Source organism: Macrotis lagotis, chromosome 1 (assembly GCF_037893015.1).
Source record: "Macrotis lagotis isolate mMagLag1 chromosome 1, bilby.v1.9.chrom.fasta, whole genome shotgun sequence".
In the NCBI taxonomy this organism is placed as follows: Eukaryota; Metazoa; Chordata; class Mammalia; order Peramelemorphia; family Peramelidae; genus Macrotis; species Macrotis lagotis.
In genome coordinates, this window is record NC_133658.1 from 187,694,878 (window position 1) to 187,709,107 (window position 14,230).

General features: G+C 34.9%; 2 protein-coding genes across 2 annotated transcripts in view; one reads left to right on the plus strand and one right to left on the minus strand.

Annotated features, from left to right (window-relative positions):
- TRMT6 (tRNA methyltransferase 6 non-catalytic subunit) overlaps positions 1 to 12,291 on the plus strand; it is a 27,265-nt gene extending 14,974 nt beyond the window's left edge. Inside the window, exon 11 of the mRNA XM_074209503.1 lies at positions 3,937 to 12,291. Coding sequence (XP_074065604.1) covers positions 3,937 to 4,128 — 192 coding nt within the window. The 3' untranslated portion in view covers positions 4,129 to 12,291. The remainder of the gene's footprint in view (positions 1 to 3,936) is intronic.
- The window catches only part of CHGB (chromogranin B), a 23,370-nt gene continuing 20,904 nt past the window's right edge, over positions 11,765 to 14,230 (minus strand). The window contains exon 5 of the mRNA XM_074209502.1: positions 11,765 to 13,739. Within this exon, the coding sequence (XP_074065603.1) occupies positions 13,656 to 13,739 (84 nt within the window). The 3' untranslated portion in view covers positions 11,765 to 13,655. The remainder of the gene's footprint in view (positions 13,740 to 14,230) is intronic.

The window sequence follows — 14,230 nt, forward strand, 5'->3', positions numbered from 1 at the left end:
GAATCCTTTGCTTCTTTTAAAACCCTATTCATACATCACCTTCTGCCTGAAGATTGTCCTCAGCATACTGATAGTACCATCTTGTCCCAAATTAACCTGTATATATGTGTGTGTTTGTGTGTGTGTGTGTGTGTATTTTATATGTAATTTTTGAATAAAATTTGCTTGTATATGTTTCTCTGCATAAAACATATAGTCCTTGAGAGCAGGAACTTCTTCATTTTTTTTCTTTATATTCCCAGAACCTATTAGAGTTTCATTCATACATCAGGTATTTTAAATGCTTTTTGATTGATCAAATAATATTTAATGTGCAATAATTCAAATTTCTGGATTTGAATTCTTCATAGTTAAAGAAATTGTTAGTTACTAATCAAGGGACATTTAAAATATGAAAATCTGTTTTTATGAAACTTTGGCAATTTTGTGTTTGTGTACCCAAATTTGCTTGAGGTTTTAAAACAAATTACATTTGACTGTATTAGTAGACACAGTGTATACTCAGAGATTAGCAAGAGTTGAAACAGTTCTCTATTACAGGAAACCTTACACACTGTAGATCTTTAATTCTGTTTCGCAGCATCTTTCATGTCAATCCTTTTCACTCTAGTTGTGGGGCTAACATCAAACTAAGGCCTTCACCACCAAACATCACCTAGGCTATTACAATAACCTCATTCAGTTCCCTACTTCTGGTCATACATCTCTCCCCTTGCCCTAATCCATCTACCACATAGCTGCTAAAATAATCTTCTGACAACAACACAGGTTTCCTCCTCAACACCTTTTGAAACTCTTTATTGCCATTAAGTTAAAATGTAGCTTCTCAGCTTGGCATTCAAAACATTTTGTAGTCTGGCTTCAGACTCTTCACATTGCTTGTGATCTCTCAAACAGAGAAATGGACTTTTCTCTGAACTCAGTCTTCCCCTCCTGTCTCTTTCCTTCTTCACAGGCTGCCCTCCGTCCTTTGCCTTCCCTTCTTAGGTTGACTTTCTCAAATCAACTCACTTACCATGAGAAAATTTTTACTTCTTTCCCTTATTGATACAGTGCTGTGGAAATCAATAGGGACAAAGTAAAACAATTAAGTTTATTGACTTACATAATAAATCTCGCATTTTAAAAATGTATTTGTAATATATGATAGGTCCTTTTGTTGTCACTTTTTTTACATAATTTTACTTTGAGTTCATGAGATTTTTGATGTATATTCTTTAATTATGAAACCACTTTTTAAATCATTTTGCCTATTTTATGTCTTTGACAAAGCCCATTTTTTTTAATGTCCAGTCTTGATTGTAGTTCATAGTTTCTCAGTGGAGTTTAGATCAGAGAAGTTCCTATGCCATGGAACTCGCTACCTCTTTGATAAATTTCTTAACTATTTGTGATGTATAGAATGATATAAAGAGATGTATTCTATCTACAAATAGGAATCTTACATAATTCTGGAACATTATTAGAGTTAGAGTTAGAATTCACCATTCCCTCAAAAAAAAAAAGATGAATTTCTAGGCTCACTGAGAAGTAAAATAATCCTTAAAACACTCTTTGGAGTAGATGTCTAATACTTAGAGTCAGATTGTGTACGTTTACCTAACTGCTTTTGAGAGTACATTATAGCTTTAAATAAAAAAGTAGCATGAGTAAAAGAGATCTTTTCTCATTCTTTAATGTTCTTATCCATAACAATCATTTTTTTCTTCATAACAAAGGTGAGAGAGAGAGAGAGAGAGAGAGAGAGAGAGAGAGAGAATGAGAATGTGTTGCCACTGTTTTTCCAAACTTAAGAAGCTTTTGCAACACTCTAGAGGGAACTGATCCTTATGAAAATCTTGTTTTCTGAGAATTAATCAGGCTGTTTTGTGCAATAGTTTGTTTAGTCCTTAGCATTTTTAAATTTTTGATTCTCTTTTGATCTTTGGTGTGACTGATTTTATTTCATTGTAGATTTGAATAATTTTTGAAATTTTCTGCTCATATCATTACTCTGACATCTCTTGGATTCGTTGATATCTTTTGTTCATAAGTCTGATGATGAGTCTTAAGACCAATAACCTTTATACACTTCCTTGTAGTATTCTACATCCTTTAAAGTAATATATTTAAAAACTCAACGAAAAAGAATATGTGGTATTGGACTCATACTAACCAAAAAACTGAAGAGAACTAGGTGAGAAAAGCTACTGGTTTCATTTAGTCAGGGTCATATAAGTTAGCCTAATATCCAGAAAAGCAGGAAATCCTGACTATTTCTGTCACAAAATGAAACCATATTAAAATTACCTCACATTCAGGTACACATACCACTGTAGTGCTATCCACTTTCACAGATATTTTTTGTACTTATTTATTTAGGCAGATGCTCTTTCCTCACTAAAATGTAAGCTTCTCATGGGGAAAATCCCGTTTCATTTTGTCTTCGTATTTCCTAGTACTTTGCACAGTTCATAGTAGGTGCTTAATGACTTCATAGTAGGTGCTTAATGATTTTGTGAAAAGCTTGTTGAGGTGAACTAAAACACTGTTAGTAATTCATTTTCGTAGCCCTTAAAAAGTTTACAGAGCATGTTTAGTTTTGAGTTTGCTTTATAGTAAAGCATATTTGGAAGGCAGCTAGGTCACACAGATAGAATGCCAGCACTAGGGTCAAATCTGGCCTTAGACTCTTACTAGCTGTGTGACCTTGGGCAAATAACTTAACCCTGTTTGCCTCAGTTCTTTATTTGTAAAATGTGTTGGAGAATGAAATGGCAAACCTCTCTTTGCCAAGAAAACTCCAAATGGGGTCACAAAGAGTTCCAGATACAGCAAAGCATCTTTACAGACTTTTAAAATACCTACTTTTCTTTAGAGTCATCAAATTTTAGAATCAGAGGGAACCTTCAAGATCTAAGCTAAGGCTCTTTGTTTTTTGTGTTATGGAACCCACTGACAGTCTAGCAAAGCCTGTGGATCCTTCTCAGTTAATGTTTTTAAAAAGTACAGGGTGTAGGATTACAAAGGAAGCCAAATAGATTGAAATACAATTATTAATATGAAACAAAAATTCTATGCACCAATATAAGAACCCCTGATGTAGTCAAATCTTCTTCATTATAAATAATCTCATATCTTAAAAAAAATTATTGATACTTTTTATTTTAGTCACATTACAACATACCCCATCCTTCATCATCACCTCAATTCCCTTATAACAGAAAAAACAATTAAGCAAAACTATTAGACGTAGTGATTGTTTGCTAGTATGTTCAGCATTGTTACCCATAGTATATAAGCTTTGTCCTGAAAAGAATGAAGTATTTTTCATCCTGTGTCTGCTAGAACCAAGGGTACTCATATCTTACCTAGCTGACTTAAAGGGTTGTGGAGCTGAAATGAACCTCAAAATTCCAGGGGTCATTTTTAGAACACTGTAAAAATCATTTTCCTTTTTTATTGCAAAAAAAGTAGTCTTCATGTTTAAATAACTTGGGACTGCAATTTTACTAATAATTTTCAAAAGAAATATAAACTCAAATCATGTTCTGTGCTTCTCTATCTTGTATCCTTTTCTGTCTGTAATGTTGGTGTTACTCATTGCATAACCTGGACTCTAAAAATCAGCAGGTCTTGATTATTATTTCAGTGCTGATGCTAGCAGGCATCATGATCTTAAACAAATGTTTAGCCCTTTCTGGGCCACAGTTTCTATGTGCCTTATAGGGCAATTGTGAGGAAAGTTCTTTGCAAATTTGAAGTACTTTATAATTCTTCATCTGTGGAAGAAACTGGAATTGATTGGATTAGAGAGGAAGATTTTTGAATAGTGTTATTCCAGAGGGCATTATGAAAAATTAATTTAACATGATGTTTTAAACATTACATTTGACTCTTAAATTTGCCTTGTGTGTTGTGTCAACCTAGAGAACTTAACATTTCTCTTTTGGTTAGGTTCTGCCAGATCGAAGTCATCCTAAACTGATGATGAGTGGAGGTGGGGGTTATCTTCTCTCAGGCATCACTGTTGCCAATGATAAACAAAAATCAGAGTCCTGTGCATTAGAGTTACAAAAGACTGAAGAGCCAACAGCTAAAAAGCGAAAACTTCAGGAATCGGACTCAACCCTTGAAAATCTACCTTGATTTTTCTTCCAAGGCATCTTTGAATTAGCAATTCACATTCTTAACATGCCATTTTACCAGTTGCTCCTTGTAATCATGAGAGCATGTTTACACAGCCATTCTTGAAGACCGGGATGTATTAATGTATTTTTAAAGAAGCTTTTCCCAGGTAACAACACCTGAATAATGGGAAGGGGGAAACCACTTTATGGACAAAAGTGTTGGATCTGCTTGGCATGAAAGTTCCAGGAAAACCAAAGCCTTATGGCATGAAATGGAGTTAAGTTTGACTTAACCAAGTTCACTTGTGTGTCTTAAAATTGTGTGTCAATTAGTGTCTTAAAAATTCAGATAAAGTAAGTAAAATCCCAACACATTTTGTATATAGGACTCAATTTGGTTTTAATCATTTGAAAACTCTTTATTCATATGCATATAAATGCATATTTGAAAGAATTTATGGAAGAAAAGTTTAAGCAGTATGGGAGGTTTTGTATAATTTACATACCAAATATTTCCTATCTCTCCAGTGGTATTATGTACATTTTAAAATTGTATTGGTTTTTATTTTTAATATTTGACAACTTGAAGTTGTAAATTTTTGTTTTATTGATGTCTATCATGGCATATATAGAAGGGTTTGGTGGGGTTATTTAGTTTTTGTTAATTCTGGAAAGACTTTCTCCATTTTCAATAAAACTACTCTAATGTTCTCTCAGTATTAAAATTGAGAGGAATTTTTTGTATGCTTTTTCAATAGGGATCTTTTTCTTATTGAAGGGGCAAATGGGCCATCAGTACTTGATGTGTGACAATAAAATAATGAGACTTTTTCACCTGATTTATAAAACTAGTCTCATCTAGTTTCTCACCTCATATCAATACATTTTAAAGAATCTTCAGTTTCATGACTAAATTAGTGTAGTCAGTGATAGTCATGATGCCAGATTGCTGAGCCTTAGCATAATTAGGTAGGTAGATTTTTTAAATTTTTAATAAATTGGCCTTGATTTCATTCATTTACAACTGAAGGTTTTCAGATTATGCCCAAGACAGATGATCAGTCTTCATAATTTTTGAAAATGTTTGTTGACATGGTATGGTTATTAATATTTATTTAAATATTAATGTTCTATTATTTGTGTTACCCTACTGTGAAATTCTCCTGGGAAAAAGAGGGAATATTCTTGATTAGCCTTATGTTATTTAAACTGGCAGTTCTGAATTTTGTATTCTGACAATTGCAAATGATAATTATCAACAAATACATATCTTGTTATTTTTTAACTTTGGTAGTCATGCATTTCATACTGAGACTTAGCTTAATGATCCAGTTCATTTATGTTTTTCTAATGCCACTATCTGAGTACATTGTGAAACATGGGCTGGGATGAACAGAGAAGACATTTGTCTTCTTTAGAGATTCCAGTCCTACAAGTATTTTATTAATTGTCTGCTCTGTGTAAGGTAATAAGGGTACAAAGAGAAAACAAAATACAGCTCCTGCCCTCAAAGATCTTAATTCTGCTGAAATGTATTGTTATTGTTAAAGTCATCATTCATAAATCTGATGGGTGAGATTATTAGTAATTTGTGTAGTGCACAATGACTATCTTTTAAAAATTATTTATTTACATATTTTGTAATCATTTATTATCTCCCACTACTCTTCCTACTTCTCCAATGGAACAATAAAAAAAGCACGAAAAATAAAGCATTCATAACAAATGTGTATAGTCTAACAAAGCAGTTCCATATTGATCATGAGCAAAAGTTTATGTTTTATTTTTTCATTTTTAAATCTGTCATTTTCTGTCAAGAGGTGGGTAGCATGTTTCATCTTTAGTACTCTGGACTAATGGTTTATCATTGCAAAGTTTTTTTTCCCCCTCTCTGTGTCCTTGTATAAATTCTGGTTAATCTCACTTCACTTTAGTTCTTAAAGATCTTCCTAGTTTCCTTTGAAATTTTCCATTTCAAAAATTTGTTATGGTACAGTGATATTTTGCATCCATTTAACATAATTTAGCCATTCTCTAATAGGGAGGGAACCCCCTTGTTTTCCAGTTTGCAGCTACTACAGAAAGATGCTATAAATATTTTTGAACATATAAATCCTTTTCCTCTTTTACTTCTTTGGTCTATCAGTCTAGTAATGACATAACTGGGTTCAAGTATATGTAGTTTGCTAACTTTGGGAAATGGAAGTAAAAATTGATTTTGGATTGATGGTGTGGAAAAATGTAGTAGAGAAAAATGTACTGTTTTCCCAAATGGTTCCAGAATGGCTGGACCAATTTATTGCTCCAGGAACAGTGCACTCATCAATCTTTCATTTTTCCCCAAAAACCCTCTAACATTTGGCTTAAATTTTTTTCTTTTTCTATCTCTCTCTCTCTCTCTCTCTCTCTCTCTCTCTCTCTCTCTCTCTCTCTCTCTTTTTTTAGGGTTTTGCAAGGCAACTGGGGTTAAGTGCTTTGCCCAAGGCCACACAGCTAGATAATTATTAAGTGTCTGTGACCGGATTTGAACCCAGGTACTCCTGATACCAAGGCCGGCGCTTTATCCACTATGCCACCTAGCTGCACCATATCTTTTCTTTTTCTTAGTCATCCTTGCCAATCTAATGGGTGTGAGATGGAACATTAGAATTGTTTTCATTTGCATTTCTCTAGTTACAGTGATTTGGAGCATTTTTCATATAGTTGTTGATAGCTTGAATTTCTTTGAAAACTGCATGTTGATATTCTTTCATCTATTGGGAATGGCTCTTCAAAATGATTATATTTTTTAAAAACATAGCAGTTGATCTCAATTCAAGCCTTTACTGTTTATTTCTGGTCTAGAATTAATTACAGCCTAGAATCCATTTATTATCCCATATTACCACTACTTCTCAGGAGGAAGGTACAGGTAAGTGGTAATGATTTGAATGTTTATTGTTCAACCAAAAGACCATAGAGCTAACTAAGAAGTATGAAGTAGGAACTGAAATGACTAGTATCAGAAGTAATCACTTTTTTTTCCTGTATGATTTGTGCCATCCTTTTGTATGAATGATGAAGTCAATCATAGGAAAACTGCAGAAATGTAGAAATGTACACAGTTCAGGCTAGTCATTTTTGATGTTCAGGTCCATTTATATCTTGACTTTTCATAACCCTTTTGGAGTATTCTTGGCAAAGATACTTACCTTTCCTTCTCTAGCATATTTTTAAGATGAGGGACCAAAGATTAAGTGACTGGCCCATGTCACACAGTCTAACTATAGGTATATTTAAATAATGGAAATTTTTTAACCCAACAGCTTCCTGTAGGATGAATGGATTAAGTTACCTCTGCACTTCTACTTATCCCTTCATTTTCAAAACCTTGTTTTGACATTTATGAAATGTCAAGATGTAAAACAGTTTGCAAACTTGTTGGATATGCTTTCTCTGAAATTTTGTTCAATTTGAAGTATATTTTTGATGTTTTATAAATCTAAAATTCTTTATCTTGAAGGTATTATGCTAACCCACTTAGGTCACATATATTGAAATGAACATCTCTTGATCAGCCTTTATTTGAATTGACTGTAGTTGGAAAGTCAGTTCAATTTAATATTTGTTGTTCTGCATCTATGTACAGAGAACTGTACTAGACCTTTGGGGAGATATAAGGAGCTGCCTTCAACAGAGCCTGTACCTTAGTAGGACTCACTGAGGAGAGGAACATTTTCGATCCAAGAAAATCTGTCAAATTGTTTTTTTGTACTTCATTGGAAAGCATTGAGAAAACCAGGCCCATGGTTATTGTTCTAAGTCTTCCCAAAAGTTGGGGAAAATAGTTGGGGGAGCAAGGTGGTACAGAGGCTAGAGCCTCTTGTGACCTGAGCTGTGTGACCCTGGGCAAGTCATTTACCTTCTGTTTGCCTCAGTTTCCTCATCTGTAAAATGGGGTTAATAGCAATACCCATGTCCCAGGGTTGAGAAAATGAGCAAGATGACAATTGTAGTGCTTAGCACACTTCCTTGCAAGTAGTAAACACTCGGATAAATGTTTGCTATTGCTAATATTAATGAAATATTTGTCCTCTAGAAATATACTCTTTTAAATTTTTCTATTATTATATTGTAAAGAATTAAAAGCACTGACTTTGGAATTTACAGACCTGGATTCAAGCCCAGACTTAATTAGTTCCAAGTAGTATGCCTTTGGGGAAATGATTTAATCCTTCTGAGCCTCAGTTTCTTCATCTTAAAGAATTTATGATAATACTTCCCTTACCTAACTGACTTAGTAGTTTTTTGACATTGGAACACATTTCTGTGGGTCTGTTTCCTCATCTCTGTGATAAGTTTGATGCACATTTACCCCGAAGAATTGTTATAAGACTGAAATGAGGGTATATCAAGTAATTTATAAGTCACAAAGCATCTTCTCTTGAAATATAAATTAACTTTGGACTGATGTAGGAAAATGTAGTATTAAGTAAACTTATTCTCACAGTTTCTTGGTGTTTTTTCCCCTTGGAATTGAATGAAAAGAATATGTTGGCTGGAACGTCTTTTTTGGGGGGGAGGAGAGGCAGTTTGCAAGGCAGTGGGGCTAAGTGACTTGCCCAAGGTCATACAGCTAGATAATTATTAAGTGTCTGAAGCTGAATTTGAACTCAGGTCCTCCTGACTCCAGGGCCTGTACTCTATCTACTACTCCACCTAGCTGCCCCAAGTTGGCAAATCTTAATCAAATATTTGACCCTGCCATTTCAAGTATCAGCATTCCCTTAGTACATGTAGTAACCACTTTGCTAGTCAATTTAGTATTTTTACTTGGAGAATAGTGAGTTCTGAAACTTAGCAGATAAAATGTCATGTAGTCTTCTAGGTCTCTGCATGGACACTTTCCGGAAAGATTTTTTAAATAAGCTAGTATATGCATAGGAAGAGGATTTTTTTTTAATTCAAAGGGTAGAAAATAAAACATTGCCACAAGTGGAATCTGTTGAAGAGATGTTTGATCTGTGTTCATCACGCATATCATTCAAGAACAAAAATTAAAAAGTTAGGGATGAGTCAGGGGATTCCAGAATTCTTATTCTCACTCTCATCATTCCTTCTGAGGCTATTGGATGACAACACAAACATACAAATTAAAATGGGAAAAGAAGCAGAGGAGCATTTAATCTGTTTCATCACTGACAATGCAAGGAACTTAAAAATCTAAGAATTAGCTTTTGTTGTTTGGTGAGTTCAGTCTTGTATGAGATTTTTTTGGCAAAGATACTAGAAAGGTTTGCTATTTCCTTCTCCAAATCATTTACAGATGTCCTTATTGAGGACATTTAGGCAAACAGGATAAGTGACTTTCCAGGATCACACAACTGGTGTCAAACTCAGAAAGATGATTCTTTGTAATTTCAGGCTCTGTATGCTGTCCAAATGTGCCATCTATTTCCTTAAGTATTAGGATAGTATAACCCAGAATTGTGTTAATGGCAAATTCACAGATGGATTGGCACTAGAGGCAAGATAACAAAGGAAATTAACATTCAAGATGATAGGGAATGATTGGCTAGAATTTGATGGATTTTAAGAGTCATGATAAGGTAGGTAATAGGAAAATATGACAAGGACATTTGAATGATTAGTCAAAATAACCTTCCTTGAGTGGCTAAACATAGACTACAAAGCTTTATAAAAGGCTTCATGCAATTTTAAACTTTAAGTGTTCAAAACTTCATTAAACCTCTAAGTCTTCCTGTATCAGGGAGATAGCCATTAGTTTTGGAGTATTACTCTATCACATAAATTGGGCTTTTGCTACAGAGGCAAATGTTTTAATTTTTGGACACAAAGGTTCCCACCCCCTCCACTTGGAGAAAAAAGTGCCCAAAGTGAACTGCTAAAGAATGGCATTAGACCCAGAAAAGTTTTGAGGTATATCTTCCTCTTCATGCAAACAGAAGGGGTGGAATGCCTTGTTTATTACTCACATAGCTAGCCTATGTAGACCAGGAATCCCCCTAAGTCAATATATTCAGAAATTCTAGTGTGGTAGTTAATGTAAAATCAGTTACTTATTGTTTGAATGCCCAGTGAAACAGTTTTACTTGGCTCCAGTAATTAGTTGTAGGAGCAAGACCAAGTTAATCTGAGCCTTGGTTTCCTTCTCTGTAAAATGAGAGCTGTAGGAAAGCATTTTATAAAGAGTGGGTTGTTTTTGTATGAAAGGACCAGAATGAAGGAAAGGAAGAAGAAAGAATCTAAAGGGGAAAGGTAGAGGTTACTAACTTTACTTGATGAATCAGAAATATGAGAAGATACCTCACATCCAAAGGAAAGAGGGAAGAACAAAAAGGAGAAAGTACAAGAAAAAAATTATTTTAACCATTAAACCTTGGGGGAATGGAACAAAAAAACATTTTTCAGGGATTTCCTTATTGCCGGTTTTATGTGAGTTGCCACATAGTGAGCATGGAAATAGATGGTGTAATCAATCATTGAATCTTCTCTATAACCAGTAAATATTTATTAATTCCTGATACTTGGTACATAAAATGGTACATGGTATCTTGTTTTTCACATGAATTTTGAGATGACAGTTAAGTAGTACTGGATACCTGCCAAGTAAGATTATTTTCTGAACTTTTGTTATTAATCATTTCAGTCTTATGCAACTCTTTATGAGCCTATTTAAGGTTTTTTTGACTAGGTTACTGATTTGTCATTTTCTTCTCTACCTCACTTTATTTTTGAGGAAACTGAGGCAAACAAGGTTGGGATTTGTCCAGGGTCACATAGCTATTAAGTGTCTGAAGCCAGATTTGTACTCAGGAAGATGTGTCTGCATTCTGTCCACTGTGCCAACTAGTTGCCCCTTTCTGAACTTAAAAAGTTCAGAATATTTTTAAAGGTCGCATTCTAATAATCTCTTAGTTCGCTTGGTACTACATCTTAAGCTCTTGACTTTTTTTTAAAATTGAGAAGTACTATGACTACTCACAGGCTCAATCCCAGTCAGTGTCAATTGGTTAGCATTAATTTAACACTTTTTGGATCTGGGTTCACTTCTCCCCAGACAGCTTAGGGAGGGACAGTTGGCACTGAACTGAGAGAGGCCACTCCATGGTTTTTTAGCCCTGCAAGAAATTCCAAATTTAAGCAATTTCCTAGCAGCAGGAATTCCAGTAATGGGCCACCATTTGAATTTTAAAGGAAGCCCATTCATTGTTCAAATCATAAATAATATGGCAGCTACTAAGAAAACAGAATGGAATGGCCTTGAGCTAGAGATGCTAATTTGATGTATTTAAGACTGAAGTGGATTAAAAAAAAAGTTAATTCCTTCTTGAAAAAAAACAGGTCACTTTAATGGCCTTATATCATTCCTATGCCTATGCTCTGGCTGGTACAAAAAGGCCACAATAGGAGCCAGCAAGAAACTGACAGATCTATCTTATGCATTGTTTATAGGGTGGAGGAAAATTGGGCCACTCTACTGCTTTTTGCCAGTTGTCCCTCCCATGTGGAGCATCTGCTGTGTGTCATTTTCTGGGCTTTGATTTTGATGCATTGCAGTGCTTTGCATCCTTTCAACTGCTCTCTCTCTCTCTCTCTCTCTCTCTCTCTCTCTCTCTCTCTCTCTCTCTCTCTCCTTCCCTCCCTCCTACTCCTCCTCTAACTCCCCATCACCCTGTTCCTCTCCTTTTCTATTTCTTCTTCTATTAGCCCCTGTCCTTTCAATTTTGTTTTTTTCTTTATTAACCATTGGATAACCAGTGTTTTGCATTTTGGATGCCCTGCAAAGGAAAAGGAGGGGTCTGTGTGTAAACATGCGCACTGATACTTTTTCATGTTTCATAAAATAGTCATCATTTGGATGTAATAAGAAAAAGATTGAGAATCTTTCTGTAATTAGCCAATTAAATGGAATTGACTTTAATTGCCAGTTAAATGACTGTCTTCAATGTTTTATTTAAACTGGGACAATTTTTATAACTCATTCATGATTATTTGAGTTAGGATAATTTGTGGTCAGAATGTTTACTTGGCCTTCGGAGGGCCAGAGCCATGACCACATTCAAGTAACTCTCTTTTTCCTTTGTTAAAATAAACTTCCATTAAAAGAAATGTTTATCTGGCTAACACTTAGAAAGGTAACCTGGGGAGCGACTAGGTGGCACAGTGGATAGAGCACCAGCCCTGGAGTCAGGAGTACCCGAGTTCAAATTTGGCCTCAGACACTTAATAATTACCTAGTTGTGTGGCCTTGGGCAAGCCACTTAACCCCATTGCTTTGCAAAAAAACCTTAAAAAAAAAAAGGTAACTTGAAATGATCTGTCTTTGCCAATGCAGCCAGTTCTTGATTATACATGATGGAGGAGGGCAAACACGGGCAAATAAATCCACCTGTAATTCCACCAGGCATCACTTCCTGTCAGTTGCCACCTCATCTGTTTCAAAACTTGAACCCAAACTGGCAAGTAGAGAACTGTACAAGTACAGATTAGAAATTAATTGTCAGATAAATAACAAAGGGAAGAATCTTAGAATTTTTGGAGTCTGAAAGTATCATGGGGCTTATTTACTCTATTTCATTATAATAGTGTGGAAAACATGAGTTGCATGTTGCCCGGTGAGGCAAATCGGGGGCATTCAGATGTGCAACTCACTCAGCTTTTGTGTTCTGTTCATTATACCTTGCTGCTTTCTCAAATTCTAAATAATTAAAAATATCTATAGGTAGGTGACACAGTGGATAGTTTCTGGCCTTAAGTAAGAAATCTTGAATTCAACTCTGGATTCAGACACTTAACTAGTTGTATGACCCTGGGCAAGTCACTTAACGCTGTTTGCCTTAATTTCATCATCTGTAAAATGAGCTGGAGGAAAATGGCAAACCATTCCAATATCTTTGCCAAGAAAATTCTAACTGGGGTCATGAAGAGTCAGATATGACTAACTGACTAACAATATTTACTTTAATGATTTTAAAACTGATAAATGCTGGGATTATTGAAATGACTTTTAACATTTTGAATATTTGATGTCTCTTCTGAAGGGCAGCACAGAGCTTTATCTGCTCTGTTCTGCCTCCATTAAGTCATTCTACCCCATACTCCTCCAACTTAAGGAGGCTCACCCAGCATTGTTTCAGTGTCCATCTGCAGGCAGAATATACTCAAAGGAGCCTTAAATATATTCCTCCTTAACAGAAAAAAGAAATTCAAGAAAGATGAAGTATTTGGTTCTAGATTATTTTTTTTATTTTTTCAAATTATGAGGCATAATATATTTCTGAAGGACAGTAGCACACTCATCACAAAGCATATTAAATATGTTTATATGTTAAAATTCATGCTATTCAAGTTTCAATAGCATCCTAGAAAACAAAGATATTTTCAACCATGTAAATACACTGAGTGAACAGTAAATTCTACTTAACTGTCTTTGGGTAAACAACACTTTCTGGTGGCAACATCTGCCAAGACAGGGTAGTGTGAATGCATGTATATTAAAGCTGCCCACTGCTGTGCAATGCTATACCACTGCTCCTTGAGTGGTTATCCTCTCTGGGTACCACTGAATTTCTCTGCTATTTTCTGTAGTTCCATGTCCATTGCAGCCAAGTTTTCTAATTCCTTTTCCTGTAAAAAAAATTTTTAAAAAGGATTTAGTCCAAGAAATATGAGATCTAAGTACAAATTTAACCCTAGGTTTGAGATGGATGAGTTAAATAAAAGTAAGCAGGCTTGACCTCTAATCTCTGGGACCAGACCCTTCTGCTTGCCATCTCTGCCCTTTCTGGCGTAAAACTTTAAAATTTTCCAAATGGGACAACTATAGAAATAAATGCATCTATCCCCTCTTTTACAAATGGAAACGCCCAGAATTTTTTAAAAACAAATTTACAAATGCTCAGAAAGTTAGTGACTTCCCTAAATCATACAGGTAGGTGGTAAAGATCTTTGGTTTCATTATTCATTGCCTGTTTCAGCACTACACTTGCCTAGTCCTACACATAAAGTTTTACTCTTTTGTTAGATATGACCTGCTGAAACTGGGGGATGGATACAAAAATATCCCCAGTGAAGGGTTTTTTAATCTAGGTCCATGAACTTTTAAAAATATTTTTATT